This window comes from Dermacentor variabilis, chromosome 3, assembly GCF_050947875.1.
Source record: "Dermacentor variabilis isolate Ectoservices chromosome 3, ASM5094787v1, whole genome shotgun sequence".
NCBI lineage: Eukaryota > Metazoa > Arthropoda > Arachnida > Ixodida > Ixodidae > Dermacentor > Dermacentor variabilis.
The window spans coordinates 103,532,408-103,548,086 of record NC_134570.1 but is presented as its reverse complement, the minus strand read 5'-3'; the positions used below and the strand labels follow the sequence as shown (position 1 = coordinate 103,548,086).

The window sequence follows — 15,679 nt, the reverse complement described above, 5'->3', positions numbered from 1 at the left end:
TGGTTCCTGCCTTGAAGTGCGATTACAGCCTTTTCTTTACGATCCGTGCTGGCGTACGTTGCTAGCAGTTGTCGTCGAAATTCCTCCCAAGAGGTCAAAGAGGGTTCGTGGTTTTCATACCACGTTTTTGCGAAGTCTTCCAACGCGAAATATACGTTACGGAGCTTCTGTCTCTCATTCCATTCATTAAAGCTCGCCACTCTCTCGAACAGTTCCAACCAATCTTCCACGTCTTCGAACGAGTCACCATGGAATGTTGGCGGCTTGCGAGGTTGGCTTACGACTAGCTGTGCCGGTGTTACCTGGGTAGTCATTGTGGCGGCGTCCGTTGTGGGAGTTTCTCTTGGCAAGAAGAGAAGAGGGCCGAATTCGGGCGAGTCACCTCGAAGACGGCGGCTCGTCCGCTGGTGTACAGGTGTCAGTTCCACGGGATGGACTCGCGGGTTGTCGGGGCTACGCTGACTTTCGTTCGTGGGGCTTCGACTCATACCCCGCACCTCCACCAGAAATGTAACGATGTTAGTAAAACAAGGATATTTATTAAAGGCGAACTTGTGCCCACAAGTAAAAGTCACTGCGGTCGTGCAGGAATCCGCGGCAGTCGCGTTCTCAAACTGGCTCGAACCGTCTTCCTCTTCTTCTCGCGTGACACCTCGGGCGCGTGCCGCATGCGAGCCGGGTCCAACTGGCTGCCCGTGCCACGAAGATCGCTTCCTGTTGTTGCTGAACAACACCACTGTACGGCGTGCACAGTGCCCAATGCAAAGGCACTGTGCAATATATATAGCGTTTGGAGTGTGGCGACATCACGTACCCGAGCACACAAGGGTTGGACACTCCTGCGCGTTGCCATGCGCGGCTTAGCCGTGTCTGGGAAAAGGGCGATTTCAGGGGTTAAGCCAGTGCCGGGTGTATGGACCTTTAAGGCCCCCTGGAGGAGGCAACACATTTATTCGGCCTCTGCTTCACATAAACGGCACCTCCAGACTGACCCACCTGGAGGAAATCGGCAGTCGCCTTTTCCTGTCCCCACCTTCAATCTTTTTGCTTTCTCTCTCACTGTTTCTTCTTTCCTGTCTTCTTATCACTTCTGACTTCCATATTTCTGTGCGACAAGGGTTAACCTTGTGTGGATAGCCAACTTTGGGTACACCATATTTGGTTATAGCAGTAACGTACAGCTGGCGCTTGCAGGACGTGCTTTACTCATTTCGTGGCTTCCCCTTGTTGGGCTCTATCATGGATGGCTTGCGTTGCTGGCGGACACTAAACACGCCTTATAGACTATTCCTTTCGGGGACTCCAAGATCGCCTTCACAAACGAAGGCGCACCGAAGTACTTCAAAATTTTGGCCACCACGGAGAAAAGTTTCCCAAGTACCGTGTGGTGCACTCTGAAAAAACAAGAAAAGAACGCGAGAGTGATGGTAATCTTTCCTTGCCGCGAAATGCCACAGTGATGCCAAGGTGATGCCACAAGCCCAGGTTACAAAGCTACGAAGCTAGCTAGAGGTGACCTTCTTTTGGAACTGCACGATAAAAAAGAACACTATGAAAAGCTACAGAACCTTGTCTCTTTTGGCGACATTCCAGTTGCCGTGACGCCACACCGAACTATGAACACCATCCGCGCCATTATTTCTGTTGATTACCTGATGGAGCTGACAGAGGCCGAACATTTCGAACGCTGCAAAGAGCAAGATGAGATCAATGTGAAACGAATTAATATGAAGTGCGACGGGACAGAAATACAGACACAGCACCATATTATCACCTTCGGTTCAAGTGTGCTGCCCGAAACAATCGAGGCAGGCTATGCAAAGATCCTGGTCTTACCGCACGTCCAGAACCCTCTAAGATGCTTTAAATGCCAGCGATTCGGTCACACTTCGCAAAACAGCCTAGGTTGCCAAACGTGTGCAAGATGCTGTGCTCACAAGCACTCGTCTCAAAACTGCGAACGCTCTCTCCGCTGTGCGAACCGTGATGGGGCGCATACCGCATACTCGCAGGCCTGCCCTTCATGGAAAAAATAAAAAGGAATTGTGACAATGAAAGTGAAGGAAAACATTTCATTCAAAGATGCACGCAGGCGAGTATTGTACCTGCCACAGGACAGCTTTGCCGATATGGCGCGTCAGGAGGCAGCGCCACAACGGTCACTGGCGGCTATCCGGCCCACTCAGACGGAGCCGGCAGTGGCGCCATCTGCCCCATCGGCGGCTGCGGTTAGCGCTGCTCTGCCGTCCCAGAACAAGGGGCCATCGACCTCTGGGCTGGTGGCCTCAAGGGTTTGGTCCCTTGAGAAGTCTCGTCGGTGCCAGAGACTTAAAGTATTTTCTACGCTGTAAAGTGAGGAATAATATACAAGGAGAGTAGGATGCCTAAGCATTGAATAAGCTACACATGATAAAACCAAAACTGAGGAGCTGGATAAGTGAGAAAACAGCACGGTACAAAGATGTACTTGTTTGCCGATTAAGAATAGGACACACTTACGGTACTCACTCTTACCTTTGGATTGGCGGTGGGGGATTGCTCCGATTTATAGTAAGTGCAGCAGTAATCTCACAGTCCTCCATGTTCTTATTCAATTCTCTGCAATAGAAGCAGAAAGGAAAAAGTATTTCCCGTCTGCATATCATGAAAATATACCTACTCCCCCGGCATTTTTTCTTAGCAGTGAACCGCCTTTTAATCTGAAATTACTCTTACAGTTTTTAGCTGAAAAAGACACTCTCATAATCATTTGGCCAGGCAATTATCGGCACGCAATTAACAGCCCTTGTATTCAAGGGCTTTCTTGAAGCACCAGTGTAGCTGTTATGCTTTGTTGCATCATCTATTTAACGAAACCCAGTTGCCATAGCCCACATCACTACCTAGTCAGTGTCATTATTTTAGTACCTATATATTTTAGCCCATCTACAGCGACAGCTTTTAGGCCCTTCTACAGCCATGTTGCATCTACCAGAAGGAATTCATTGTCCGCGCCATCCGCAATTCATCGGTAACATTACCACTTGTCATGGCACTCTTTGGCCATGCCTGGCCCTTGGGCCATAAAACACCACGCATCATCATCATCATCATCATCATCAAGGAAGCACTAACGCGTTTAAGAACAAAAATACTACTATTTTACTAACATTTCTGCCGCTGGCCCGGTTTTATTAAGAGGGAACGAGGCTACAGAAGACATAGATATCGTGTTTGAGAGCTCAGTGCTGCGGTGCGCAAACGGGTAACCTTGTCAGTAGTTTGATACAGTATTTTTTTTTATCCCGAGCATAAAAAAAGAGATAGAAACCTAAACAAAATTAAGAATTATTTTGCTGCCCAGGTAAATATTACCTAAAACATCAAAGCAATTGATCCAACTATAAATAATTACATCGAATAACTATACATAAGCCCCAATTACATTGTACAAGCTTAATTGAAAAATTGAAGGACGTCGTCATTAAAAGTATAATTCTGTGTTCGTATATCTCAAAATCACCACGTAAATCGTGGCAACCGAGTCTAATTATTCGTTAAATTCCTCTCATTGCGCAAGTGGCACCGCGAAGCGTGGCTCGTGGTGTAACGCCCCTATTACGTAGAAGGGCGGCGCAGAATATAGCTGCGATACCACGCGATCAAACCATCCGTCTCGGGCGTAAGTGCTGGCCGTCCCATGTCTGGCTCGAACGACGATGTAGGAAGAACGTTGTTCTTTTTTTTCAGATTTCGTTTTGCATGTTACACGCGCACACGCGTTCACTCGCAGTCTTGTAGTATTTCTAAACTAAACGCTACAGTCACACACAGATGGCGGAGCAGAGATTTCCGGCGCAGAAACTGCGCAGAAACTACGCAGAAACACTAGTCTTTCTTAATTTTTTGCTACAAGTGTGCTGATCTGTGGTCGTTTTATTAGATTTATCAGGTGTTTACGGTGTTCCTAAGTGCTGTGTCTGTATTTGCTCGTTACTGGCTTTCACCAGCGCTGACACAACCACGGAATGGAACAGTGTCAGAAGTCGCATTGACTCGATAGGATGAAAGATATACCAGTGTTATTTTCCCTATTTAGCTGAACCGCCAGATACATGCGTGGTACGGGTGATCGTAAAATCAGCGACCTTCAGCGTCGTAACCAAATGTACTGGCGCTATAGGAAGAAAGGTGTGTCGTAAAGAGCCTCATTTTGCATACAGAATGGGAGTAAAAGTCTGCGCGTTCGGTCTGTGTAAAGGTAAAAAGAATTACGGAGAGCAAAACCGGTCGTTCTGCGAGGGAAGCATGCAAGGGAAGCTGAGGATCGCGGCTCAACCTGGCGCGCGCGAAGAAAGCGGAGAGTCTTCCGTGCCGTCGAGCGAAAGGCCGCGGACGGATGGCAGGGAGGGAGGGGGGGGGGGGTTGTGGTCGTCCGGCAGCAACTGCGTATTTCGCGACCGAGCGCAAGGGAAACTGACAATCGCAGCTAAACCATCGTGTGCCATATGTGTATAAAAGCGGGGAAGCAGCGCACTAGGAAGAGGTCTGGGTGTCTTCAACTGAATTTTTCGCTTGATGAATCTTCGTTAATTCATGCGGTCATGATGATACGGCTATCCTCCTGGTGGCAAATGACTTAGGTAATCTCAGCAGCAAAAAAAAAAAAAAAGATAAAGAAGCATTGGACTTCAAGCCATAGCTAACTTCACATTGCGTAGTGGCCCCCATCCGCAGCTTTTGAAAGTTCTGGAGCTGGAGGCATGCTGTCTGTCTTTTAGAGCTTTTTTCGTTAAGGGAGCGCAGTGTCTACGAGTATAAGTCATATCTTGCGCGTGTGACTTGTTGTTGCGCGTGCGGCTTCGACTCGGTCAACGAGTGCGTACTTTGCACGGCGGCGTGAATTAGCGCCCGCCGTATCTTGAAATGGATCTGCAGACGGCTCATATATTTGTGCTCGCTGTGTTCTCGCCCCTCTTGCGTGGAAGCGATAGACCGCACAGAGGTCACTTGGCTTGCTGCATTTTTGCCGCTCGCTGCAGCATTCTGACAGCGAGTGCCCGCGCTCATCGAGTGTGATGTGTTCACGTTTACTTGAGCGCGTTGACGCCATGCCTGGTAATTCATTTAGTAAGCGAATGCTTCCAAGTTTGTACTGCCGATAAAACTTGTATTGTTACTTCGTTACCAAATTAGAATGGTAACTACCTGAATTCATTGCGAAGATTGACTTCTGAGACTACATTGTTGGTGCGACTAGCTAGGTTTACTGTCAACAAAGCACGGAATGACACTTTCACACCAAATACAGCGTTTCTCATAAATACCTCGCAGCTAATTATGCGGAAGGAAGCAATGCAGCCTCCAAAACATGTTCTTAATAAAAGTTTTTTCATTAAATTCTATTCTCAATAGCCTTCTTTCTTTATAAATATCGCCAGAGAGAACTTTGGCGCTATGATTGTTCAGGTGTTACGGGAATGATGTTTAGTGCATGTATTTGTCTAATCCTCATGCTTGTGGCTTCAGACCTTCTTGTGACATTACTTATTACGCTTTATTTTCTTAATATCCAAGAAATAGTAGTTTGCGTAACACAGCGAGACAATTAGTATGTGAGCACATGCATATTCATGGCAAATTGTTGCATTTATAGCTCAATGTATTGTAGAAATTGGTGCATTTGCAAAGTCACCAAGCGCTTAGAAGTCACAAGGACGAAGATGAAGCAAACGCACGTGCTGCCTACCGCTCTTAGCCAATCCCTCGCAGTGGGTACGCGCCATCAAAGAACGAAATCCAATCCAATCCAATACTGCCCAACACTCAGCTCCAGGCTGAACCGCCATAGCTTCAGAATTCACATACACTAGCGTCAGTTCGCTGCAGTAATTTCTTGCAGGAGACTCCATGTAATGCACAGCAATAAATAAAAGAAATACCAACTCGGCGCTCTGCCATGGTTACCTTGAGTTTTCCATGTCGACTCCTCGGCTAAGCTAGACTGTTTACTTTGGGTGCTTGTGGTGCTGCGACTGCTGCACCACAAGCACGTTTCAACGCACGTTTCGGAACGTTTAGTCATCGACTCTCTTTTCCCTTAGCAGAAGCCACCCTGTGCGTGCTGCAACAATTTCCAGGGTGGTGGGCGTTTGGTTTTGTTTCGATACATGCACTGCGTACAAATACGTGTCACTTTTCTACCAGCCTAGGATATTTCCTATATTTCTTATGTAGAAGTGCGTTTACTGCCGTACGAGTTGCATGTGACATCTGTGTATGACTTGCTGCCTCGAGCCGACAGTAAATTTTGATTAAGGTCTGGGCAGCAATGCTATAGTGCCTTTAGTAGTCAGCGTATGACAAAGAATTAAGACAGCTGTAATTACAAAATAAAAAAAAAACACCGTAGAGGACGGAGTCAACAACAATGTGATACAAGCTGTTGACGTTGCTCATTGCTGTATTTTGTGAAAAAGTCGCCCTACAAGAAAGGAAAATGCAGACTCCAGTGTTTCCACCTCCTTTGCTGCCGGTCGTTTTGACAACTCGTCCTTCGGCTTCACTCATCGTTGACACGTGCCTTATTGTGTAAAATAAACAAAGCCATTGCCGAGTAAGGTAACAAAGAAAAGCAATCCTCTCCTCCTCTCCACCCCCCCCCCATGCCTAAAGAAAAATGACAGAGCGATAAGCCACTGGCTATTTTAGGAAAATGCCGTTGATATTTACGTAGGAAAACTAGCACCAAAACTTCCGGGCGGGTACTAATAGTGACTGGACATACATTTGTTGAATCTGCATGATATGTTCAATCATGGGCATTCCCAGCAGAAAGTTCTTTGGTTTTATTACAAAGCGCGGTCGCCTACAGGTGGAGTACACTTGCCGTGGTCTATACATAAGGAACGGAGTAAATTCTTTTTTAAGAACGGCTAAATGGGCGACAAAGCTGCGTGTGCCGAACAATGGACCCATGAAGCCTGTTTTATATTTGTGCATATTACTAGGAATTGTTATGAGGATCTTACTTTTAACAGAATCAGCGCATGCGCGAATGTTAACGAGTATTTTGAAGCATGCGGGGGCTACACAAAGTAAAAGCGTAGTTGGTGTGTGGCCATAAATACAAGCACCGGTAATAATAATGTTCAATAAGACTAAGACCTTTCTGTTAATACTTGCGTGCTTTTAGTAATAGCGGTTCACCAGTGAAAGGAAAAACATTGTGTACAGCACGGCTAGACATCCATTCTTTAAGGGCAAACCTCTTGTGCTGCCAATGAGGGGCATCTTGCTGCGCATCACTTTACGGTCAGAAATTATGCGCACTATTCGGAAACCAGCAGTCGCACCCTTTATTGAATGCACTATTGAAGAACGAGGAGGTGGTTAATTTTTCGCTTTATTAATCTCCGTTAATTCATGTGGTCACGATGATACGGCTATCCTCCTGGTGGCAAATGACTTAGACAATTTCAGCAAAAAAAAAAAGAAGATAAAGCATTGGATTTGAAGCCATAGCTAACTTCAGATTGTGTAGTGGGCCCCATCCGCAGCTTTTGAAAGCTCTGTAGTGGGAGGCATGCTCTCTGCCTTTTAGAACTATTTTCGTTAAGGGGGCACAGTGTCTACGGGAATAGGTCATACCTTGCGCGTGCGACTTGTTTTACGACAAGCCTGGTTCGCGTATATTCTCAACGTCAAAAGTTCATTTCACTCAACGGAAAGCGTGTATAAATTGTGCACGTGTTTCTGCGCTGACTGCCTCAGGTGATGAAAAATTGAGGTGCTCTAATACCAATAGACGAGGATTAATGGCAAAAAGGCGTCGCATCAGAAATAACTGTTTTTCTTTTGTTCGGTCAAATCATGCATACCCAGTGTGTACACGTCATATCAGATGGGGAGCTATAGCTGCATTCGTGACGTCGCGTGACAAACAGGTGAAGTGGGGTTGGTCCAAAAATGTTGTGACCAATCGCGGAGGGCTGATTGCAGAATTAGAATAGAAAAGTTTGGAATAGCTTTACGTTATAGCGCCAAGGTACCATATATACATCAGCAGAATTGAGTAATGTATAAAGTTAAATTTTGTTCTTGCGGGCTAACGCCGAGATATACCAGGTGTTTACGTGCAAACTTTGGGCAATTTTCACAAATCATCTGTTGGCGAGAGGACAATTGCACGCCTCGAGCTGGTTTTCGAGAGGAGGCGGACATTACATACACGCAAAATTGAAATGCATGATTGACTAAATAACAAAGTTCATTATTGTCACTTTAAAGTAATTATCATATGGCACATATTGCAATTCACAAATTGTTGTCGGTAAAACACAAAGACATCATCATCATCAGCCTGTTTTATGTCCACTGCAGGACGAAGGCCTCTCCCTGCGATCTCCCTGCCTCTGTCCTGCGGCAACAGATTCCAAGTGTCGCCCGCAACTTTCCTAATTTCATCGCTCCACCTAGTCTTCTGCCGTCCTCGATTGTGTTTCCCTTCTCTTGGTACCCATTCAGTAACCCTAATGGTACAACGGTTATCTAACCGGCGCATTGCATGACCGACAAGCTCGATTTTTTTCTGTTAACGTCAATTAGAATATCGGCTATACCCGTTTGTCTCTGTTCCAAACCACTCTCTTTCTGGCTCTTAACGTTATGCCTAGCATTCTTCGTTCCATCGCTCTTTGCGCGGTCCTTAACTTCTTCTCGCGCTTCCTTGTCAGTCTCGAAGCCTCTGCCCCATATGCCAGCACTGTTAAAATGCACTGATTGTACACCTTCCTTTTCAATGATAATGGTAAGCTTCCAGTCAGGAGCTGACAATGTTTGCCGTATGCGATCCAACCCATTTTTATTCTTCTAGGAATTTCCTTTTGCTGATCAGGGTTCCCGATGATTGGTTGACCTAGGTAAACGTTCTCCTTTACCGACTCTAGAGACTGACCGGATCCTGAATTCTTGTTCCTTTGCCCGGCTATTCATAATTATCTTAGTATTCTGCATATTAATCTTCAACTCCACTCTTACACTCTGTTTTAAGGTCCTCAATCATATGCTGTAACTCGCCTGCATTGCTGTTGAATAGAACAATGTCATCGGCAAACCTAAGGTTGCTGAGATATACACCATCGATCCTTACTCGTAAGCCTTCCCAGATTAAAAGCTTGAGTACTTCTAAACACGCAGTGAATAGCATTGGAGAGATTGTGTCTCCCTGTCTGACCCATTTCTTTATAGGTATCTTCCTGCTTTCCTTGTGTATAATCAAGATATCTGTGAAGCCTCTGTAGATATTTTCATAAAGACATATCCAGTTGAAAAGGATTCTGTCGATGACACCATTTTGGAGATATGCGAGCTCCATGAAAGTTGCGAGTGAAAACACCGTGTCGTTCCATTTGCTGTGTGTAAAAAAAAAAAAAAACGCTGCATTATATACTGAAGTACAAAACTAAGTAGACTGCCAATGTATTTCTTAGCAAAGTTTGCAAATTATTATCTCGAATTTTGTCTCCCAGCTTGGTATATTGGCGTAAACATTTTTTCAAAAGTAACCCTTTTCAAAAGTGGTTGGTCTAGGCGATATCACTAATTATGAATGTAAATACAATAATTAAACGAAATTTGGTCTACCTGGTATATATTCATTTTCTTGTTGATTCCAGCATTCACAACAAATAGGAGCACAAAAAAAACGCACGATACAAGCGCTGTCTTATAACTCATTTTTTTTTCAAGGAAAAACAACTAAAGTGTCCGAAAAATAAAGTACTTGGTCAAAGAACACCAGTTGTGGGTGCCTAAGGCAGCACTCAGCGTGTTTCTTGATATGAAACGTTTTTCTTGTTTGAGCTGATTTTTCAAGTAAAAAAATAGATGTGTGAGTGCGATATATCATATATAAATGAAAATGAGTATGAAAACAAATTTAGAAAAGATGTCCAGCGAATTCCCTCAGGTAAAAAAAAACTGATCATAAATGTCTTTCAAAACACTGCCTCTGCTGAATAACATCAAATAATTGGATAGCGCAAAAAAAAAAGGGTGAGAGCAGGACCTTTAACCTGAAATATGTCTGGTTATTTACACTATATCAGCTAACGCAAGTGAAAGAGAAAGATCACAGAAAAAAAATGAGGAAGTAAAGATGTGGTGAATTCTTTCCCCCTGGCTGACAGAAACACGCAGTCAAATGGCCACGCACAAGTAATTGTTTCACGAAAAGGACAAATGTACCGTCACTTCTTTCTGGCTGTATAATTAGCGGGTCGGGGTTCAAGACAGCATCTGCACGTACAGCGGACGATCACCTAGTCTCCCCATTGCATGGTACGTTGATATTCCTTGTAAATAAAATTTAGGAAAGTGTCTTCTTCGAAGAGGCAGACGACGCTTGCAGCAGTGTCAGTTGTTCGAATTGGCGTTTTGTTAAGTTTCCTGAAGGCATCTGCAAACTGACATCGACAGAGGAGAGAAGCCAGTTCGTTATGTAGGATTTTATGGCGCAACACGAACACTTCGAGTGGAAGTCGGGGTTGAGGCGAAGGGTTAACTTCGTGCCCTGTAGTATACACTTCATATTTGCGTTATTGCACTGGGATAACTTAGCGTGCCAGATCCCGATGCTGCCTTTCACGTATAGGTCCACATTGCCACTCACGAGTGAAGTGACCCTTACTCGCTGCGCGCTCGTTTTACGGGTTTGTGAACGGGAAGGAGTGCCGGTGAGTTTGCGTACTCGAGTTTATAGAGGGGTAAGTGCGGCTTAAAAGTAACTGCTCTACAGATCACGTGAGTACGTATGGCAATGAGTGCTGGCGAGCTTGAGTTGACGAGAGTGTGGGGGTGAGTGCGAGTCGGTAAGTGTGAATGGAAGCGACTGTTAACGCAGGTGAGTGCTGGTGACTATTTGAATGGCTGCGCGTACGACTGTTGGTGAGTGCCGACGAGTGTTCGTGCACGTGAGTGTGAGTGAGCACACTGACTGCAAAATTTTTGGTGAATGGATGAGTATAAGCATCTGGTGCCTAGCTATGGTCGCAGTATTGGTCCTGGTAAGTGGAATCGTCGCTCCACCCGTGCGATTTCACGTACATTACGCTTCAATGGCATACGAATCTAGACACGCTGTTGCTGGAGATTTGTCGACATGGCTTAAATTGTCAGAGACCTCAGACAACACTGGCTGTAGCAAGGCAAGCTTAATCGTGTCGGGGCTGGCTGTAGTTTCTGAAAGCCAGTTTAATGTTAGAAATAAGATAAACTTGTAATTCAAGTTGAATTCAACAGAAGCACCATAATTCCGATTGATAACGCTCGCAATGATCTGTTAGTTAATTACAAGGCTTAATTCGGTATATCTGAGTTTGTTACGGAGGCCTTTTGCGGCATGCTGACATTCGGTTCGGCAGTAAAGTATAGAAGAAAAGACTATTTGAGGTGTTAGATAATTATTACGCGCTATTGACTTTTGCCACAAGATAGTTGGCGCTCCCCTAAATTATATGAAATAAAGAAAACATGAACTACCATGTAAGTGGTTCACGAGTTTTTATTAGGTCAAGTAATGTAAACTTAGCAGACCATTTATAACACTTTCTTATTTTCACTTCTCAGACTCGTGCCCCGATGACAAAAGCCGGACCCAAGGGCAGCGGTATCTTGAACTAGTGCTGTGTCCTGTCGGTCATTCACAAAGTCAGCCTTGTCACTGCTTCGTTGCTTGGCCTTGGTATCCTGGAACGGTAACGACATGAATGTATTGTATCCTTGTGCCTTGCACTCCAGAGAGTGGGACTGTGAAGAGATACTCGCACGAGTATAAACCGAAAGATGCGAAAGAATATTCCGGCTCAGTGCTATTATGACTCCTGTGTGGACCAAGCAAGTCAGACCATCAGGTAAACAAAGCTACGTGCACTTTAATCTCCAAAACCTTCATTACAAAATCTACAACGCCATGATATACACTCGCTGTTTTTGCATCATTACAAATTCCGTGAGCGCATTACCCGGTCAGAGAAAAACACAGTCCAGGTATATTACACTACAGTAAAGACTTGTTTTAAGGCGTCATGTTGGGCGTGTATTATATGTGGGATGCTAAGTATGTGTTGTGTATGAATGCAAGTAGTCTTTTGTGGTATCTGTTATAATGCATCCAGCGATCAGATCTGGGCATGAATTTATAAAAAGTCGGTTAACAGATAGGCACTGAAATACTTTACTGATATTAAAAACAGCATCCCGTATCAGGAAGAGGGAAGTCATTTAGATATCCCTGCTTACGAAGCAGCTGTTTATTATGAGCAATATATTTATGCCTTCTAGCGCCTTCACAACCCTTGAGCCCTTGAGAAGGCGCTATCCTTCTGAAGTGCTCAAATGACCTTGGCTAGAGAAATGTGGATGCAGCTTTCTATAGTTGAAAAAGAAAGTACATAAACTCGTAATGGTTCATTATTTACCGCAACGCAATTAACAGGGAGGGAAATGTATGGATACTGACAGAAAAAAGCGGTGTTGCGTTTCAACTGCCAATTTAATAATGTGACTGCTTTTGTTTTTATATATATGTATATTTCTGTCGTGCTTTTGTGTATGGCGACAAACATCTGACGTACATTTACCTGGTCACTAATAAATGCGGACAGTGAAACAAATAAACATTTATTTGAAGAAGTTGAAGTTGTTTCGTACATTTCCGTCCCAATGAATCGCACCGTTCTTGATAATGAACTAAAGGCGCTGACCCTACATGTATTCAACACAGAGTGATGTAGAGCAGAGCGCAGTCCTCTCTGGTTCCTCACCATTTATTTCTTCAGAAGAGTGGTGTATCCCAAGGCGTCCAGCCCATAGCCGTAGTTGAGGCCGTACGGAGCAAGTCCCTGCAGGTAACGGACACGAACCGGGTGGGCGTCGACCCTGTGGCTGTAGCTGACTCCGGTGGTGCGGTAGCCGTACGGGGTAGCCACGTTGTGGATCGTGGGAGTGATAGGCACCGCATGGTGGACAGTTTGCACTGCTGTTATTGGGGCTGCGTGCACCGTCGTCACAGCTGGCACAGCGGCAGGGTAGCCGGCCAAGGGTAGCCCGTACGTGGGGACGTACACCGCGAGGGCGTTGCTCAGCAGAGCGGCGAAGAGGCACAGGACCTGTATAGTAGGTGGCATGGGAGCCGGTCAGTTACGAAGAGTTTCGTTTGACGCAGTTTCATTTTAGTATTTAACTGAACAAACTGGGTGTCTTAAGGGTGCACCGGAGGAAGTGCCCAAGTTTAACGTTAAAGAAAAGGTGGAATACTCTACTGAATACTCTGGATTGACAAGCCTGCTAAAAGACTTTAGATTTTGGCCAGTAAAGAAAAAGAAGTCTTACGCTAGAAGAGTTCATAAGAGCCCATAGCAGCTGATAGGTATGTCAGGCACATTATAAAGGAAGGCAGCTGGCCAATGACTGAGAGCAATCATGAATCAAATGCTTAGTGTACTCGGCCCTTGAAGCATGTAATGTTCAGCGTCGTAAACAACGTTCTTTGCTAAAACCTATCGTGTACGCTGAAAAGATGTAGGCCACCACAAGTGTGGCTACCTAGGTCGAGATGTGTTGTTTTGCTGGCCCGGAACATCTGTGCCTTAGTACAGGTTCGTATGTTTCTTCGTCGTTTAAGAAAGGAATGCCATTATTGTCGACTGTGGTAAAGCCACATGCCTTTGCGCACACCCATACTACGACAATGTTGGTAATGCTGATTTGACGTAGACAAAGTATCGTAAAACGATAGCTCCATTAAACGTTGCTAGAACAGTTACTGGGCTAAAAGTAAAGCGACAGACTTGCGAATTTCGAAAGTACCCGGATAATGAGTCACATGGAAACAAAATGAAGTTCCGATATCATGCGGGAAATGTAAACTGATTTATGGTTACTCACTGTGATCATGGTTGATTTGAAATCTCGCAGCAGCTCGGTGTTTGAAGAAGTTGTGTCTCGTTAGGAAGACCGTAGGTCCTTTTATACGCATGGACCCTCGCATTACTATTCACGTGTGTTTCATGTTTTCTTCAAGAAACCCACAGGAAGGTATCGGGCATCATTTATGCAAATTATCGAAAATTTTAGTGTTACTAGTGCCCACATGCAGCACGAGACTCTGAAGGCGATACGAACGCCGTTTTTGTCTTCATTCTAGCAGCAGCTGGCGACAGCAGTGGTGACGGAGAGTGGAAGACGTGGGGCGGGCTTTTTGTTGCGACAGCTGCATGCATTCAATTTCCGCGAGACATGTACTAAACATAAAGTAATATATCTTATAGCTGTGCATTGCTTTGTGAATCGCAAGCGTGGTAAGAAGCTACAAAGAAAGCGTAAAAAGGAAAAGTTGCTTTGATGAAGCTCGTGCAGAATCTGTACGTACTGCTTGCTTCATCTCGTCTCACGTAAGGCAGCCCGCGTAGTTGCCTTGGACTTCGGGCGGAGGCGACATTTCCTCATCGTCTAGAAGGCCTGCGGTTAGTCGGCAGAGCCGACGTCGACCCGGTATCTCATTGCGATCTACGTATCGTCCTCAAATGTCGCCGGCAATTGGTGTGCACATACCTTCACCTGACGCACGCTTTTACGACTGCAGTTGTCGCTTGTTCTTAGGGGCTGTTGCTTGATAACCAGAATTTGTTTTGCGGCGTCCGCTGTGCGGTATTTATTCACGCGATTTGCCTCCTCCCTCCTCCGGCTCCGCGGTGTTTCGCGGCAGCGGTAGATCTCAGCCCCTTCACACACGTGCTATGTCTTTCCCGTTCGTCTCATCTTGTGTGCGGGTGGGCGATTTCAAACGATTTCTGCAGAAACGAGTAAATGTAACGCTATGAAACTTTGCAAAATTCGAGTCCTTTGTCACAGTTCTAACTCGTATTGAGCAAGATGCTAAAGTTCACGCCTTATTACGGAATCAGAGTAGCACTTTGGCAGAACGGGCGTGAGCTGGTGTAGCCGGCGGATAGCGTTTCAAAGGTTCAGCGGTCTTTTCCTAAATTTATTGAAAGGACAGGACTGGTCCCAGCATCAACTCGAAGTAGAATTAAAGCCAGATCACGACATCGACGACTACAACTACGAGCAGGTAATGAAGATGGCGAAATTATACAAAGAAGCGTCCAATGTTAAGACCCGTGCTCTATTTTTCGACGCTTCGGCTGGATGTCCCAGAAGAATCGGACACACTGAATTCACTTCTGCAGCAATTTCAAGCTGAGATGCGCAGCTTGAACCAAGTGCCAAGGACATGAAAGTAAGATGCCCCATTTGCAACATCAGCCCCCGTGAAGGCGAACACTCCGCGTTTATTGTGAAAAAACCTGAGCATTTGTTAAACGGCTAACTGCATGGATTGCAAAGCTTCTAGAGAGAATTCATCCGAAGAGGAGCGGTCGCATCGGAGGGCAGAATAACAGCACTGCAAGCACGTGCTGTTCTCGCTTCTCACATTTTTCGCGAAATCGACCCTGAAGGTGTCGCTTTGCTCCCAATGCATCGAAATCTAAGCGTACTCGTTAACCCTCTTCCTTTCGCCTTAAACAACAGTACACATGCGTGGTCGGTTTTGGCATTGAGAAAAAAGACGCTTATTTAACACTTCAGAATCTTCTAAACAGTGCATTCGGAAATGCTTGTGCGCCAAAACGGGGTA

At 45.3% G+C, this 15,679-nt stretch overlaps 1 protein-coding gene across 1 annotated transcript; it reads right to left on the bottom strand.

The window, feature by feature from the left end:
* Window positions 1–11,533: 11,533 nt before the first annotated feature.
* Window positions 11,534–14,198, bottom strand: LOC142574073 (uncharacterized). The gene is made up of 3 exons (XM_075683243.1): window positions 13,927–14,198; window positions 12,804–13,148; window positions 11,534–11,727 (listed from the first exon to the last, which is right to left on the bottom strand). Exons 1-2 carry the CDS (start codon window positions 13,933–13,935, stop codon window positions 12,807–12,809), a joined length of 351 nt encoding a protein of 116 aa, XP_075539358.1. The 5' UTR covers window positions 13,936–14,198; the 3' UTR covers window positions 11,534–11,727; window positions 12,804–12,806.
* Between the last annotated feature and the right edge of the window lie 1,481 nt (window positions 14,199–15,679).